This window comes from Protopterus annectens, chromosome 3.part1 (assembly GCF_019279795.1).
Source record: "Protopterus annectens isolate FY-2018-M chromosome 3.part1, PAN1.0, whole genome shotgun sequence".
NCBI lineage: Eukaryota > Metazoa > Chordata > Ceratodontiformes > Protopteridae > Protopterus > Protopterus annectens.
The window spans coordinates 49474836-49493282 of NC_056732.1; the positions used below are offsets into that span (position 1 = coordinate 49474836).

Here is an 18447-nt window from a genome sequence, read left to right on the forward strand (position 1 = left end):
TCATAGACAAAGTTAATTATGCAGCTGTTTTAACTTGAGCTACTTAATATGTTTGTTAAAAAACGTTCTGTTAAAGAGAAAAAATACAGTTAAAATGTTTTTATATATATATAGCTAATGCTCTAAAACACCTATAAATCCACTTTATTGCTAAGGAATACTTTAACTCATAAAGAGTGAACATACTCATAAAAAATATATAATAAAATATAATAGGAAATATATATACAAAAATATATAAGTATATATGTATATATATAATTAATGCCATAGTGTTACATATACATAGAGACGTGACTGCATGTAAAATAAATACAGTTGAATAAAGTAAAATTGTATAACTTGAAACTATGCAACATAAAAAGTTGTGAAAACTGTGAAGTATATTTTTATAAGGAGGTATATTACAAAAACTAGTAAGTGTTAAAAAAGTTAACGCAAATAACTCCTTAATTTCAATACTGGTAAAATGTTGCAACTTTGGTAATAAAATGAGTCAGTCCTAAACTGCCATTCAAGCTCTAAGATTTCCAATAGTAACTTGAAAGGACCACCTCTAACTGGTTGTTTTATCTGGTCAATTGCCATAAATGAAAAACTATGGCCTGGCTGCTCTAAAATATGTTTTGCAAGTGCGTTGTTTTCATTTCTATTGTTCATTAGGTGTGTTTTCCTATATAGAAAGACGGACAACAATCGCAGATCGCGATATAAAACTACGGACTTGCTTTCACAGTTAATAATGTCAAACTTTTTCCTTTTACTGTGAATGTCTGCCCTGACCTTGTTTTGTGACATCTGTTACAAAACCACATGGGTACATGCCTAGTCTTTTGTTATAAAATTTACTTGGAATGTCCCTTTGTAGTAATTCTTTCAAGTTATTATTCCTTCTAAAAACAAATGACGGAGACTGACCAAATTTTTTAATTAAAATAGGGTTGCTAAGTATAAAATCCCAATTCTTCCGAATTATAGCTGATATTTGGCCTGAATCAAAACTGTATGAAGTGACATAAGAAAGTGTGGGATCAGAGGGGTTTATAGTGAATTAACCACAGGTGTTTGATTTTGTCCAAGAGATTGTGAGGGACTAGAATTATCCGTAAGGTTGTTCATAGCTATTATAGGCAGAATTGGGCTATAAAAACCATTAATTCTCTTCATCTCAACCTCTTTAAAAATGTTTTCAATAAAATCCAACGGGTATTTTCTTTTCAAAAACATTTCAGTAAGCAAGTCCGTTTCCTCATAAAATATTTCCATTGTACTAGACATTCTTGCAGCCCTAACAAGCTGTCCCTTAACTACAGCTTTTTTCTGTTTCATAGGGTGATGACTTGAAAAATGCAAGAATGAATTACAATAATGGGTTTTCTGTGTATCCTTGAGACAAAAGAGCAAGTGTCAAAATCCTTAGTCAATTTAACATCCAAATACTCAGTACTGGATGTTGAAAACTTGTGAGTGAATTTAAGAAAATCTGAAGTATTATTAATATTAGTGACAAAAGTGTCAGCTTGTATCTCATTGCCATCAAACAATATAAAATGTCATCAAGATAACGTGTGTAATATCTGATCGGTGCCATTAATTCTAGTGACGAAAAGACTGAGTGTTTTCCCAGTAACTCATATAAAAATTTGCTATTACCATTGCAACCCCTTGTTTTTGCAAAAATATTTATTAAAAAATAGTTCAAGAAAGCACAATATCCATTAGTTCCTGATGACATCAATCTCGGTTCTTGAAACCCCCAATTCACCTAACAAGAGGGCTGTCCACTCAAGTGCCTCCTGGTGGGGGATTGATGTGTATAAATCAACAACATCAACGGTGAGGAAATTAACCTCACCGTTGAAAGGTTGTAATTTGATGGCTTCTAAAAAACTCCATGAGTCCTTACAAATTAAAGAAAAATGAACCAGATGTTTTGACAAGAGACTATCTAGGTATTTAAGAATAGGTCATAGATGACCTTCCATCTATTAATGCCCTCATAGGTGGATTTGAAAGGTTTTTATGCACCTTTGGTATGCGAACATAACAGGTATTTTTGGGAATGTTATATCAATATAATTGTAAGTATCTAAGTTGATTTTTCCTTCAAGGTATAAATCACTTAAAATATCCCCTCCTAACCTGTTATGTGCTCCTTGGATCTCATTAAGGGAAGCTTCGGCATATGCTGGGGAATCTAAGATAGTGTACATTTTATTTATGTACATGTCCTGACCAAAAATCACAAGTCCACCACCTTTGTCAGGTTTTAAAAGTCTTACGGGCATTTTACATAGGTCATCCAACAATTGAAGTTGAGTTTTAGAAGTATTAAATCTAAAAGTTGAGTCCCTTTTAGACTTGCTACTAAATAAATGTCTCAAGTCTACCTCACAAGCTTGTTCAAAATGTAATAAGGAAGGATGTAATGGTGGGTTAAAAACACTAGGGAGTACTAAAGAGTGAAACCTGTCATCAGTTACAGGTTCACTGTTGAAATACAATTTCAAATTAAAAACATTTCAAGTTAATCAATTCCTTTGAGACATTCCCAAATTTGCTAGGTACAAAAGTATAACCATATGCAAGTAACTCAATAAGTTCGTCTGCTAAGTCGAGTTCAGTAAAATTATAAATTTTAAAATCTGCATCTCGATTAAGTAGTATTTTTGGAGCCATTTGGGAAGCTGAAAAAGAGTCCACAGGATAAGTAACAGAATCACTATAATCAACTGTAACATTGTTACTATCTAAGGACAATATATCAGGCACAACAACATTGTCAATTTCTAGGCTCAGTTCCAATTCTGCCGCCTTGGCCTAAAAATTGTTGTTGTTGGTATTATTTTTATTATTTGAATTTTGTCCCTTAATTCTATTACTTGGCCCTGTATTCTGGTCAGAAGAGGAAGGTTCATCCTCCTGAAATTCCTCATTAAAATCAAAAGAAGCATTAACAGTTCTTTCAGTGTTTGGTCAAGTATTTGTAGTACCTGGAATTACATCATTCTGCTCAATAAAACAAAGTTTGGGGTAGGCTTTTTCACTTTGATATGCTTGCCTGTCCCTTATAAGCTTCTTGACTTTGTTTTGTTTTAGTTTGACCAACATAACATCAATACTTGTGAGTGTGCGGTCATAATCTACTTTGAATGATGTAAAGTTTAAGTCATCTTTCAACTGTTTGTCAAGAATTTCAACAATGAGTTGTTGTACATGAAGCTCATAATGTTTAACTATGAGCTGAAGTAACTGAATGCCTTGTGCTTGAAACAATTCCTTTAAAAAAACTGTAAATTGTTAAGCAGACCTGAGGGTGCAAAAGCATTCCTCAAGCCTTTCGGCACTAGTCCCTCACGTATACATTGGTTAAAATAAGCAGACTCAAGTTGTAATTTCTTAAGTCTTAGTACTTTACTGTCAAACAGTTTCAGTTTTTCTGTAATTGAGGAATTATTATTTCCCTGAGCTTGTGGATTAGGTGCGTTTAAGTTTGTGAAGGTAAATGCATCAATATTATGCATCCAGCTCTTAATGTCAGTGAAGTTAATGATATTATTGTTTGTACCTGTAGTCGTCACTGCACCCATAAGTAGTGTTGTAGAAGAATTGGAAGGAGCATCCTTCATCGTTGTAATTGGAGCCCTGGAAGTGTGTGCTGCGACATCAGCATACCTGACATGATCGCCAAACACTATTTCTGTGGAGCGTGGTGAAATACCTCTCACCGTGTTCAATACCGGTTGTGCTGGTGGGATGTCCGCTTCCGATAAATTAACCAAAGCGGCTTGTTGAAAAGTGCCTCTCGCCGTGTTCAAAAACGGCTGTGCTGGTGGAATGTCCGCTTCCGATAAGTTAACAAGAGCAGACACTACCCTCAGTCCTCATATTGTTAATGTTGGTACAATTCCTTCTTTCCATCCAATCTTGCTTGAAATGACCTGGTTTAAGGTGACCTGTCCTTCACCTACTTCAGTTGAAAAAAACGGAGTGCTGGGGCTAATAAGACAAACTAATGTAAACACCAAAATCACAAACAAATTTGGAAAAAAGCGTAAAATGAACACCTTGCTCAACCCAGAAAGAGGAAAATACAAATGAAACTAGAAAAAAACTAGTCCAATAAAGGTTCTTATTGTGAAAGCGTTTTGTAAGCGTTTACTCACTCCAACTCAGCTTCTTCAGACAATAACATTGTATTACATTAATCATATTTTAGCTTGAGTACTTAATATGTTTGTTAAAAACATTCTTTAACAGAACGCTTTTAACAAACATATTAAAACAGCTGCATAATTAACTTTGTCTATGAAAATTAATGTAATACTATGTTATTCTCTGAAGTAGTTTTCAGTTATTTGTAACTGATTTGTTTACATTGGAACTGGATGTAGTTTATTTTGTTTTTCAGACCATTTGTTTCTATTGACAGTGAAAACTTGTGTGCAAAATACAGATGTTGGGTTTTCTGATTGGGTGAAGTGATGAGAAGCTAAAATTAAATATCACAAAATGGCATTTAGGCTGAAACAAACAACATGCTTATCAGTTGATTGGTTTCCTGTTACTCATGTCATATCTCACAGTTCGTTTTTATGGTCAGACTTGTTCTGGTTGTGTATTCTGTGCATTCAGATGAATAATTTCATTTTCATGCCATCTGTGTTGATATCAATTTGGGCAAGTGCATCCTAAGAAAGAAGCGAGTCAGTTTACAGTAAATTTAAAAGTTACTAAATGAGCAAATGGTAATTTAGACATTAATGTAAACAAGACTAAGTTTGAGTATTGGCATATTACTATGTAGTATAAACAGAAACAAGAAAGTAAAATAAAAGAGCTTGAAGTTTTAATTTAAAGCCATCTTAAATGTTGCAGTTGTTTAATAATTTTAAAGGTATCTGTAGATCCATTGTAAAATTTGGTTCTGATCTTTGATCACAGTATAAAAGTAGGATTTTACGGATGTAATGGTTGCATATGTTTGTTGATGATGGTCTAATTTTTGAAATACTTGAAAACGTGTCATTAAGTTATAGAAGTATTTTTGAGGTGATCTCATTAATGTATATAAAGCTTTATTTATTTTATACAGTGAATATCCATTGTTGTGTGGTTGCAGTAAATTAAGGTATACACTGAGATGGAACCAACCAAGCCATTAAGCCAGGAGCATCACGACAAAGACAAAAAAATAAGTTAGACTGAGTGACACTGAAAACATGCTGGGACATATTTACTCTCGTAGAGGTCTAATGCGGTCTCCTGTTGAATGAGACAAAATATCTTCGTACACTTTGTAGAAAATGTTACATGAATAGTATGGAGTCATACTAGCTGCATGTGTCCCAGAGGGTCTGCTGACAGGATGTTATCAGAAAATAACACAATCGTTTTCAGCTACTAGCATCTGCAACTACCCGATAAGAATAATTTATTTCGGCTATCTTTTCTTTCACCTCCTTTGTTGTCATGCAGATGAAGGGATGGTTCCCATGCCGCAAGTAGTCCTCATGTTCTGGCTATTCTAGTTTTGTGCTTCACCATTTAAAAATACGACACACATATTCAGAGCCTGGGAGCAAAGAGAATTTATACTGCAGTATGCCCTGAGCCTACGCTAAAGGCATCATAAGACAAGAGCAATGCCCCTTTTAATAGGCTGAATATATTTGGGATATCAAAAGGAACTTGGAATTAAGTTCCACTTTTCTTTCCTCCAGATAGTAGCAGCAGCACGGAAATCATATTTCCTTTAAGAAGGCAGAATACTCAGGTGGAAAGAAATTAATAGATAACCCCATGACGTCACTCCGCACCACAGAGGGAACAGTGGCTGTGTGTACCAGTAACATAAATAAATAAATTCACTTAATCTTCTAGGTGCGTGTATGCCGTTAAGCTGTGCTTTGCACTGTTGCAGGCAAACACATAACAGCGGTTGTTTTAATTTTAAGAGGGTTTTAGTATTATTATTGTAAATGGGCCAGCAAAATCACAGGTATGATCTGATACAAATTGAAAGGTTTGTACCTGTTAAATTTTTTTACAAATAAACTAAGATGTTAGATTTAACTGTTTTTTTAATAAGATATTGAATTTTAGGGGAAATATTATGCATTTATTAATTTATTTATTGTTCAAATTCACCTACAATACAGCCAGTCGGTTAGTCCGAGTTTATGTGATATGTGATGCGTTGGTTTTTTTTTTTTTTTTTTTTTTTTTTTTTTTTTTTTTTTTTTTGGTCCTCACTTGCCGTTTGCCCCCAGACCATTTCTGTTGACTCAATGCGGCCCTTGCAACTGAAAAGGTTGGACACCCCTGCTTTAGGGTATGTGGCAACAGCAATAGCCGTACTTCCTTTAGCATGCTACTTTCTGCGTGACCTTCAATGGACTCTAGCTGTTCAATCCTCTATTCATCAACAACCCCTTTCTTTTCCAGTCAAGCTTACCCAGTATGCAAACACCATATTCACTGGTAGATCCAGTCAGATAACATTTACCTAGGCCGACCCTTTGTTTTTCCACCCCCAATGGACACAGTGATTACAGATACCTCCCAGTTGGGGTGCGGGGCATTACTTGGGAAGGACGGTCCAAAGCATTTGGTTCCCTCCCAGGAGACCAGTTCGCATATCATCATTTCACATCATGGAGATGAAAGCAATCCTTTTAGCACTGCAGACATTTCAAGATGCTCTTCCTCTAGGGACTATTGCGATTCAGACTGACAACATGTCTGTAGTCTGGAACATCAACAAACGAGGAGGAACCTGTTCTTACCCCCTCTGCTGGGAGGCTATGAGATTGTGGCGATGGGTGATTTCCACCAACCACTTTCTAGTTGCAATGCACATTTCGGAGAAATCCAAAATATTGATGGACAAACTCAGCAGGTCTATTCTGATGCCTCACATGTGGTCTCTCAAATGGTCAGTGGCGGAAGAAATTTTCAGTCATTGGGGCCACCCTTGCTGCGACCTCTGTCCCCACACAAGTGCAGGAGATATTTTTCCCTGATCCTCCCTCAGGGGTAAGTCACTGAGAGATGCTCTAGTCCACGTTTGGCCCTCCAGCCTCCTTTTTGCTTATCCCCCACTTCCTTTGATACCCACATTTCTACAGAAAGCAATTCAGTTGAAGACTTCTGTCATCCTCATTGCCCCCTTCTAGCCTCACCAGGTGTGGTTTCCCTTCCTTTGGTCTCATCTTCATTATCCTCCCTGGATACTGGACCCAATTCCAGATCTTTTCTCACACCTCTCAGGGATGAGTCATCCCAATAACCCTGCCCTCAAACTAACCATATTGTTTCTCCAGTTCCAGTAATAGCCAGACAGCTCAGGATTTCTTCCTCAGTACGTACCATTTTATTATCCTCCAAAAAGACTCCAACAAAAAGGTTTGCAAGAGCAAATGGAAAAGCTTTTCCCTTTGAGCAATAAGAAACAACACTGACCCTGTCTCTTCTGGTCTTGATTTTCTGGCTGCTCTTTTTAAAGGAGCAGCTAGTTTTTCTATGATTAAACTACAGTTGGCAGCCCTATTACATTTTCTTACAGGAGATACAAATCATTGTTCAGCTTCTTCCAAGTTATGTAAAGCTTTCTTGAAAGGCACTTTCCTCCTTAGACCTCCAATAAAATTTCTTCACATCCTTGGATCTTGACTGTGGTACTACAAGATCTAACTCAGAAACCCTTCGAGCCTTCAGCAAAAAAATGATTTTTAAGAATTCAGACAAACAAAAACAGTGCCCTTAAAACAAAATACTTCACTTACCTGAAGTGTTACACTTATCTTATAGCCATCCGTAAATTTCAGTGTTACATTTATGTCCTTGAAGATAGCTGCAGTGGCTGATGCATAGTGCCAGTATTGCACTGTGCAGCTTAAAATTCAGATCATTTTAATCTTAAATATTCTTCTCGTCATTCTGCTTCCTTTACCAGAGCAAAAATGTATCCTCAGAATGCGGCTCTTCATTTATTTCTCATATGTTTTCTATTAGAGTGCATTTTTCTTTGCATTGTGCCTATCTGACTTTCTTATTTTGAAAATGTAAACGTCTTCGTAAGTAGTAATAGTTTACCCAGGTCTTTCGGATGTGATTCCTAAAAAAAATACATGTAGAGGTATGAGGCTTCAGAATATATAGGTGCATGATATGGGTAGTGAGGTCTCAAGTCTAGATACACAGGTAGAGACCGCAAAAAAAAAACATTTGGAAGAAAGACTTTAATGGATGAAACACACACTCTTTTTTTTTTTTTTTTTTTTTTTTTTTTTTTTTTAAGTTTATACTCATTAGTGGGGTCACCCTCGTACCGGTTTGCTGGAGCCCAACAAATTGTCCTGAGCGAATGTTCATCTCTACAGCATGCGTAACGTTGGCACTTGAGGACCAATGAGGGGAGTAGAGGAGAAGTTAGCGGACTGCCCACCTTTTGCAAGGGGTGGGGTCACAAGTTCACCTTAATGTTGTTATGGATGACTGTGTTGACGTGGTCAGGTGAAGAGGGAAATATAAGAGATGTAAATTTGTGGAGGCACATGCCTGCATGATCCTGATAAAAGATGCAAGTGTAAGGAGGCACATGCCTGCACCACCCTGATAAGGGATGTAAGTGTAAGGAGCACCCTGATAAGGGATGTAAGTGTAGGGAGGCATGTGCCTGCACCACCCTGATAAAGGATGTAAGTGTTGGGAGGCACGTGCCTGCACCACCCTGATAAGAGATGCAAGTGTAAGGAGGCACGTTCCTGCACCACCCTGATAAGAGATGTAAGTGTAAGGAGCACCCTGATAAGGGATGTAAGTGTAGGGAGGCATGTGCCTGCACCACCCTGATAAGGGATGCAAGTGTAGGGAAGTACTTGCCTGCACCACCCTGATAAGAGATGTAAATATGTGGAGGCACGTGCCTGCACCACCCTGATAAGGGATGTAAGAGTAGGGAGGCACATGCCTGCACCACCCTGTTAAGAGATGCAAGTGTAAGGAGGCATATGCCTGCACCACCATGATAAGGGATGCAAGTGTAAGGAGGCACATGTATGCACCATCCTGATAACAGATGTAAGTATGTGGAGGCACGTGCCTGCACCACCCTAAGAGATGCAAGTGTAAGGAGGCATGTGCCTGCACCATCCTGATAAAAGATGTAAATATGTGGAGGCACGTGCCTGCATCACCCAGATAAGGGATGTAAGCGTAGGGAGGCACGTGCCTGCACCACCCTGATCAGAGATGTAAGTGTAGGGAGGCACATGCCTGCAGCACCCTGATAAGGGATGTAAGTGTAAGGAGGGACATGCCTGCACCATCCTAATAAGAGATATAAGTGTAGGGAAGTACATGCCTGCACCACCCTGGTAAGGGGTGTAAGTGTAGGGAAGTATGTGCCTGCACCACCCTGATAAGAGCTGTAAGTGTAGGGAGGCACATGCCTGCACCACCCTGATAAGGGATGTAAGTGTAAGGAGGCACATGCCTGCACCACCCTGATAAGAGATATAACTGTGTGGAGGCACCCCTAGTCAGGGTTCATAGCCCCCCCCAAAAAATACCCCTCATACTGTGGTATTGGAATCTGGCCTTCCACTGAACGATCCTGTCATGAAAAATAGAAAGTACAAGCGAATGGTGGGTCCCAGTCTTGAGATGAACATCTTTGAGACTAGAATTAATAAACAAGTCATTTTGCTGGTGCATTTTTAAGAACTTACTGAAACACTTGTAGGTATACATTTGTTTCATTGACGTTTAAACTCAGCATTAGTTTGGTTTAGTGACTTTTGCTGCCAATGTCTTTATTTAAAATGTTAATGACCAAGAAAATGAACCTCTTCTATTACTGAGTTTGGGAATTTAAGGTTTATGCTGGTATTTTCAGGGCTGTTGTGGAGAAGATGGTGGCCCTATGGAGATCGACGGATCCCATCCTTCACGCTCAATAGCTCTTAGTTCTTCAGAGATTAAGCAGTTGCTACAGTTGAAGGAAGGGGCCCAGGACAATCTTCTTCTCGAACTGGAGAAACTTGTCATGGTATGAGATTGTTATGTATTTCTTTTAAGGTTTGTTTATCCAGACTTACCTTACTGAGATGCAACATCCATTTTTTTCAGAGGGATTTTGCCTGAGCTCAGTTTTACTGCCAGGAAAGCTAATTTGCATTAAGAGCAGGTGACTTGCCCAAAGTTATTCAGGCAATTACTAATTACATCTTGATTTGTACAGGTAATGATATTATCAACTTATGTTCTCATCCTGGAGTACCGTCATATCTTTGAATGACTCCATATCATCAACTTAGTTAACTTATGAAGCAGTGTGCCTTCGTCCTGATGCAATGGAAGTTCATCTTTCCAATTGTAATAGTCTGACTTAACTTTTTATAACTCCTGTGAGACACAGAGTACACATTTTTCAACAATACTAGAAAACAAATTACATAGATATTCTTAATACAGTACAGTGATGGCTGTTCTTTCTTAAATGAAAAAGTTATGATATGTACATAATTTCATCTTTCTTTCAGTTGCTTGACCTTTTATTTCCTCATACTTTTATCAATAGACCGTTTGTTCCTTTTATCATGAGTCTTTATTTTGTGTAAAAATCTGAGGCAGCAGAAGTAGCTTCTGTCATATAAAGGTTTTGGAGTGTCTGCCATGTGGCCCCTGCTTACACCTTGTATTGTTTTCCTTTCAATGCCCTTGATGTTCTTCATCTCACATTGCTGCAGTCCTTACACTTGGGTAGTCCGCTGTCCTCGGTCGGCCCGAATATCAAAGTATAAGGCTGACGTCGTTCAAGGCGCATTTGACTGACATCAGGACGTCAGGGTACAAATGCGCATGACCGACGTCATATCCTCAGTCTTTTTTGCCACATGGTCTGATGCAGAAGCAGCATTGCAAGTGCCGGTTGGCGTTCTGAGATTTTTCGATTTCGAAGTTTCAGACCGAGTTCAAAGTTGGCTAAGTACCCCTTTGGGGGAATATTTTAGTTTTTTTCTTGCCTCAGTGATTTACCGGATGTCAGAAAAAGTGAATAATTGCATTTCTTGTGGGAAACAGATACCGCATAGAGATTATCATACTTTGTGTATTCCTTGCTTAGGGCCTGAGCACGACGTTGTTGGGTGTCGCTCTTGTGCTAGATTCAATAAACGCACTATAAAGAGAAGGTTGGATTGTGCCAGGTTAGTCTTTGGGAAGCGGTGCAATTATAAAATGCCGTCGGATGCTCCGACGCCCGCTTCTTCGAAGAAGCGCAAGGACAAAGCAGTTAAGCCTAGGCTGGAAGAACCGTCTGTACCGGACGCCGGTGCTTTAGAGGTGTCGGTGGAGCCGGTGGTTCCACCGGAGGTTTCATTGGGTTCCCAGGGAGAGACTTTGTTATTGCAGGATGTGGCCTCTCAGGAGGCAGGTCAGGCTGAAGGGGCTTCTCAGGCTACTATACTCCCTTCCCTTCCTAGGGTGGTTAGGCCCTCTCCTTCTGTTTCCAAGGCTTCTCCCAGGGGCAGGCCAGGTTTAGCTTCTGTTGGTGTCACCCCTAGTTCTTCAGGTGCTGTGCCCAAGAAGCATATGCTTAAAATGGCAGAAGATTTGATTACTTTGATTAGGGTTCTTTGCCCCCTCCTGATAAGAGACCTAGGGTGGAGCCTGAGCCAGGGAGTTTTGAGCAGGCTTCGGATGTTTCAGAGTCTTCGGCTGAAGACTTGCAGGGGTATTCTCCTTATTCTGACTCGGATGTGGATGATTCTACTCCTTCTGCTTCTCCTCCTGAGGATTTTTCTTTTTCAGAAACTCTTCATTCTATGAGGGAGCATTTTAAATGGGAAGGTCAGGACTTCTCTGATTCCAGGAAAAGGCTTAGGAAATTTTTGTTTTTGCCCCAGCATAGGCCTTTGGCTATACCTCCTGTTTTAGATGTTGTGGAAGATGTTTTTGCAGAGGCTTCTCTTAATCCTGATTCTTTGCCTCCTGCTCCTGTTAAACCGGATAGATATTACAGGGTGCCTGAAGCTCATAAGTATCTCTTTGAGTCCTAGGGCAGACCCAGAAACTGTTAGTCAGGGGCCTAAAGGTGTTAAGGCTTCTGTTGTCAAGAATCCGGTTCCTTCAGACAAGGAGGCCAAGGCTTTGGATAGATGGGGAAAGAAAGTTTATACTTCTTCCACTCTAGCTATGAGGGCTTTGAATTGCCAGTTTCACATGTTAAAATACCAAAACTATCTCCTTTCACAATTGAAGTCTAAGGTTGATGCTCTTGCGGAAGGTATTGATTGTAAAGCGTTGCAAGATTTAGTACATGTTTCTGAACAGGTGGGTAAGCATTCTTTGCAATGTGGTTTTGATGCTGTACAGGCCTCGTCTAGGGTGGCTGCCACTGGTTCAGTTCTTCGCAGGCACGCCTGGCTGAGGGATCAGAATTTATCTGACCATGTTAAAACAAGGATTTTAGATGCTCCTTTACAATCTGATGTGTTGTTTGGTTCTCCTGTTGAGACAGTTTTAAAGAAAATGGAAGACAAGGCTAAGTCTATGCAGACTGTTAAAGATTTTTGCAGGTTCAGCCTCCAAAGTTTAGTAGAAATTGGCCTACTAAGGGGTGGATGTATCCTTCTTATGATTCCCAGTCTAGGGGTAGATCTAGACGTGGTAGGGGCAGAGCTCAGGGCTCTTTCAGGCCTAGAACAGGGAGTTCTCCTGCACAGTCTTCAGGTGAGGGCAGGGTCAGTCCTTTCGTAAACAGACCCAATGACCTACCTTTTCAGCTGCCAGAGCCTTCCCGTCTGGCAGCACCTTTGGGCGGAAGGTTGGCACTTTTCAAAGAAAATTGGAGTTTAATTACCCAAGACAGATGGGTATTGGATATCATACACCACGGTTACAGGTTTTATTTCCATACCTTGCCTCCTTTCAAAGGCATGCCAGACGTTCCTCCTCCACAAAGAATAGAGGCTCACAAGCAAATTTCTCTGTTACTCCAGCTAGGGGCCATTCAGCCGGTCCCTATGCTAGAAGTGGGCCTAGGATTTTATTCTCGCCTGTTCCTAGTACCAAAGAAGGGGAACACGTGGAGACCAATTTTGGACTTATCTATCCTCAACACTTATCTGGACATTCCCAAGTTCAAAATGTTGACGCTACAGCAGCTTTTACCTCTGTTGGGCAAAGATCATTGGATGGTAACTTTAGATCTCAAGGAGGCTTATCTTCATGTTCCTATCAGACTGAGTTGCACGAAGTATCTGCGTTTTCGAGCTGGGACTTCTCATTATCAGTTCTCTGCATTGCCCTTTGGCTTATCTACTGCGCCCAGAGTGTTCACGAAGGTTCTGGCTCGAGTGATAGCTTTCCTCAGGTTAAAAGGAATACAGATTTATCCCTATTTGGACGATTGCCTAATTCTGGCTCAAGGAAGGGACGAGCTTCTTCTTCATTTGGATTATGTGATAGCAGTGCTAAGATGCCTGGGGTATTCTGTGAACGAAATAAAGTCCAGTCTAGTACCCTCTCAAGACATGTGCTTTCTGGGTGTGAGACTGAATACAGCATCCCAGATGGCCTTTTTGACCCCGGACAAACAAAAGAATCTTTCCCTTTACTTTCATCAGTTGTCTCATCAGTCCGGGCTGACTGCAAGGACAGTCCTTCAAGCCTTAGGGTTCATGGCATCTTGTATTCTGGTGCTTCCCAATGCCAAACTGCATATGAGGAAGCTACAATGGTATCTCATAAATGTGTGGACACAGCACTGCCAGGATTTGGACACTGTCATTCCAATAATACCTTGCATTCAAAAGGAATTTTTGTGGTGGGCTCAGGAATGTCACCTAAACAAGGGACTCTCTGTGACCCGGCCAGAGGCGAGTCAGATTCTAACGACAGATGCCTCAGACAAAGCTTGGGGAGCTCATCTGAATGGAAAGTGGATACAAGACAAGTGGCCTGCCAGACTACAACATCTACATATCAACTTGAAAGAGATGTTAGCAGTCCAGTTTGCATTAATAGCTTTCAAGGATTTACTTCTTCCAGGGCAGGTGTTGATTCTAACAGACAACACAACTGTCATGTGGTACATCAACAAGCAAGGCGGAACACATTCTTATCCTCTATGCAGGCAAGCGATGATTTTGTGGGAGACTGCTCTCAGTTTACAGCTAAATCTTCAGGCAAGGTTTCTGCCGAGCACAGAACTCCTTAGCAGATGTGTTGAGCAGACAAATTATGGATCCCCACGAGTGGAAATTGGATCCTCATGTATTTCAAAATTGACAGTGTCATGGGGAACTCCAGACATAGATCTGTTCGCTTCCCCACTAAACCACCAGCTGCCAAAGTTTTGCACAAAAGGTTTCATCCCAAAGCTTGGACAGTGAGTGATCTTTCTTTCAATTGGAGGAATCTTCACGTATATGCCTTTCCGCCTCTGCCTCTCCTCCCAAAGGTACTACTAAAGGCCAGACAGGACAAGCCAAGGATGATTTTAATAGCTCCAGATTGGCCTCGACAGCATTGGTACCCATTACTGAGGAGCCTGGCACGGAAGCCTCCATGGCCTTTGCCTCGATTCCACACCTGTTGTCTCAGGAGGACAGTCATTTGCTCAATGTCAAGCTTCACTCTCTGCACCTAACAGCCTGGCATATTCTGTTTTGAACCATAGTGGGCCTCCACTTCCACAACAAGTTTTGAATGTTATTTTGGAAGCTAGAAGGCCTAGTACAAGGAAAGTGTACGCAGAAAAATGGAAGAGATTTTTATTTTGGAGTGCAGCAAAGGATTTTGATGTTTCTGAGCCTAATTTAAGTGTGGCTCTTCAATATCTTACTGAGTTACTGGACAAAGGTTTGTCTTTCTCTTCTATTAAGGTTCATGCTGCAGCAATTTCGCTCACTATGATTGTGACCCACCATTGTTTTCTCATCCTTTGTTCAAGCAATTTCTTAGAGGGCAAAGAATATAAGACCCCACGAAGAGCTCCTACTCCTGCTTGGGATCTCAATTTTGTGTTGGAGAAACTCACTCTACAACCTTTTGAGCCTGCAGCTACTGCTGAATTAAAGTTTTATCATGGAAGACTGCTTTTTGTTGGCTATTACCTCTGCAAGAAGGGTTTCTGAGTTGCAGGCCCTTATGGCAGTTGAGCCTTTCTTAATTTTCCATAAGGATAGGGTATCTTTACGTACTAATCCTTCCTTTATGCCTAAAGTGGTTTCTATTGTGGCTTTAAACCAAACTATTCATTTGCCTACCTTTTATGCAAATCCCCAAAATAAAGGGGAAAAGATTTTGCACACTTTAGATGTACACAGGCAGTTGCGTTATTATTTGGACAGAACTAAAGGGTTCAGGCAGTCTCAGCAGTTATTTGTTTCTTTTGCTTTGAGTTCTCAGGGCAAGCCTGTGTCAAAACAAACTATTTCTAAGTGGATTGGGTTCTGCATTGCTTTCTGTTATTCCCATCATGGCAAGGAAGTTCCAGCTGGGATTAGGCCTCATTCCACTAGGGCTACTGCCACTTCGACAGCTTTTTGAGAGGGGTGGCAACTAAGGATATTTTGGAGGCAGCTACTTGGAGTTCAGTGCATACTTTTTCCAGGCATTATCACCTACCACTTTACTCTAAATCCAGGGCTGGTTTTGCCACTGCTGTTTTGCAGGGCATTTTGGCAGCTCCTGCTTCCTTATAATTTGGCCATCCTCCCTTACCTCTGCTTTGGGATTCTACCCAAGTGTAAGGACTGCAGCAATGTGAGATGAAGAACATAGTACAGTTTTGTACCTACCATAAATGTAGATGTTCGAAGATCCACATTGCTGCAGTCCAATTTACCCTCCCTCCTTCCCATCTGTAGTTAGAGGTGGTTGTGTGGGTTGGGTTGTAAATATTGTGTATATTGTATATATTGTACATATTTTTAGTGCTAGGATGGTTGGTTGTTGGTTTGCTATCTTTTGGTTTTTGACCTTTCTTTTGAGGGTCTTCTGACATCTGGGGCAAGAAAAGACTGAGGATATGACGTCGGTCATGCGCATTTGTACCCTGACATCCTGATGTCAGTCAAATGCGCCTTGAACGACGTCAGCCTTATACTTTGATATTCGGGCCGACCGAGGACAGCGGACTACCCAAGTGTAAGGACTGCAGCAATGTGGATCTTCGAACATCTACATTTATGGTAGGTACAAAACTGTACTTTTTCCTTTCAATGCCCGTGTTTATATATATATATATATATATATATATATATATGGGTCTATGTTTATATATCGAAAGCACACTATATCGAAACCTGTGTAACCAAGCACACTTTAGCAAACGTACATAACATCGAAACATCCAAGTAACGAAACACAAAACATTGAAACTAAACCTGGCGAATGCTAGACACACCTCTGTAGTCCTACCATACTGTAACTGCAACTGAAATAAAACGTGACAAGTCCAGGAAATAAAATAACCATGAAAGGCATCTTCCACACTAACATAAATAAGGTGTCCAATCAGAACGAAAATCATCTTTCAAAATAACATGTCCAATCACCTAGAAAACTGATTCAGAAGTCTAACATCACATTTTTAACAAGTGTGCAATCGCGGTTACATACTGTACGTTTGAGTATTCTTCTTTGTGACTAAATACCGTTTCAAATTGTTGCTGATGGCATACCAAAGTCCACTTTTTCAGAGATGGGGGACAAGCAGTAGACATTCTCAGCCATACTTCATCCACTCTGTTTTGTTCCCTTGCAGTAGCGGAAAGTACAGTGCAAAGGTTTGACACATGCTTTCCAGTTAAGCATTTAAACCGACGATGCCAAGCCTCGACGGAATTCTGGGTCCTTGGCAACAATAACTCAAGAACTGAAACATTCCAAAACTGCACTGGAAATAACGGCAGAAACCTGATCTTATTAGCAGATCTAGTCGAAAATGAGCTGGGTTTACCCAGTAAATACTACTCAGTAAGGTATCTCAAAAGTTCCTCGCCCTCATCAGGAAACTTACACTTGAGTTCATTGAATGTTGCAATTACATCTACCTCTGGTAAAAACGCTGAAGCAGCTAGTTTTTTAAGATAGTTGGAATGACATACTACTTTTGTATAATGAACCAAGACCTAAGCTCTGCACCTTCCTCCAAAGGTTCCTCCCAAAGTAGAAAAATTATCCTTTGCAAATGTCATTACTGACATTCATCCATATGCTTTTTACAGCGACAACTTCGAAGTCACAAAGGATATAACTTACTTGGCACGTTAAATCATGTTCCGCTATGAAAGTAAAAACACAATGCTACATGTAATTGTAACCTTTCAAGCTTTTTTTTTTGGTCATCAAACAAAATAGTAAATGTTTTTGTATATGCACCATACTTTATAAGTGAATGAATGGTATACAGTTGACGGCAAGCTGTGCCTCTGACAAAGTAGGTGCCGTCCAGTAACCAGATATCACACTGTGGTAAATCTATCAAATTTTGCTTAGTAGTGAGGACAACAACAACATTCTCATTACTCTTAGCCTTTCTTTTCTGTATAAATGCACCTTCCTTTAACGGATACTCCATCACATTTAAATTGGATAGATTGAGATCTGTGTGTAAACGTTTACCTTTACATTTCAACTGAGCTCTCCTGACTTGTAGTAATGCACATCTACTAGGAAGACTAGGTGCATAGTCTAAGGAGGAGGATGAGGCAATGGCATCATCCACTATGATGCAAGGGGAGTCTCGGGATAAATGTGCTTTCTCTTTCAAATTTAAAGCAACAGCATACTTTTCAGCCTGTACGGGATCTCCTCCGTGGTGATGAGCTACAGACTTTAGAAGTTCCTCCCCCGTAGTAACACAGGCAGTGATAGCTTGACCTCTACACTTCACTGTTAATTTGCGAGTGCAGCACCAGTAATTTTTCACTTTTGTAGACTTCTCTAAATGGTAAGTATACCCATCTAAAACTAAGATCTTTTTACTTTTCTGAGAGATGGTTGTTGTGTACACTTGTCCAAGCACTCCGGGAGGTAGTTCCTCAACATTCGTCATATTAGATCTGAGTACGATGTACAACATTTTCTAATTAGAGTAATTTATATACTGTTGCGTGCTATGTAATTGGGTATTTGGTTTGTCAATCATTTAAGCTTCATTATAACAGTGTTTCGATGTTATGTACATTCACTAAAGTGTGCTTGGCTAACAGGTTTCGATATAGTGTGCTTTCGAAATATAAACATATACCCATATATATGTATATATATATATGTGTGTGTGTGTGTGTGTGTGTGTGTGTGTGTGTATATATATATATATATATATATATATTTTTTTTTATTTATTTATTTATATATATATATATATATATATATATATATATATATGCGTGTGTAAGCATAATGTGTGTGTGTATATGTATGTGT

At 39.7% G+C, this 18447-nt stretch overlaps 1 protein-coding gene across 4 annotated transcripts in view; it reads left to right on the forward strand.

Annotated features, from left to right (window-relative positions):
* Positions 1 to 18447, forward strand: part of VIRMA (vir like m6A methyltransferase associated) — a 1734630-nt gene that overhangs the window by 1399223 nt on the left and 316960 nt on the right. For 3 of the 4 annotated variants that reach the window (XM_044066546.1, XM_044066545.1, XM_044066547.1), the window contains one exon: positions 9902 to 10054. The exons of the other annotated variant lie outside the window; for it this stretch is intronic. In XM_044066546.1, coding sequence (XP_043922481.1) covers positions 9902 to 10054 — 153 coding nt within the window. The remainder of the gene's footprint in view (positions 1 to 9901; positions 10055 to 18447) is intronic. 4 annotated transcript variants of the gene reach the window in all.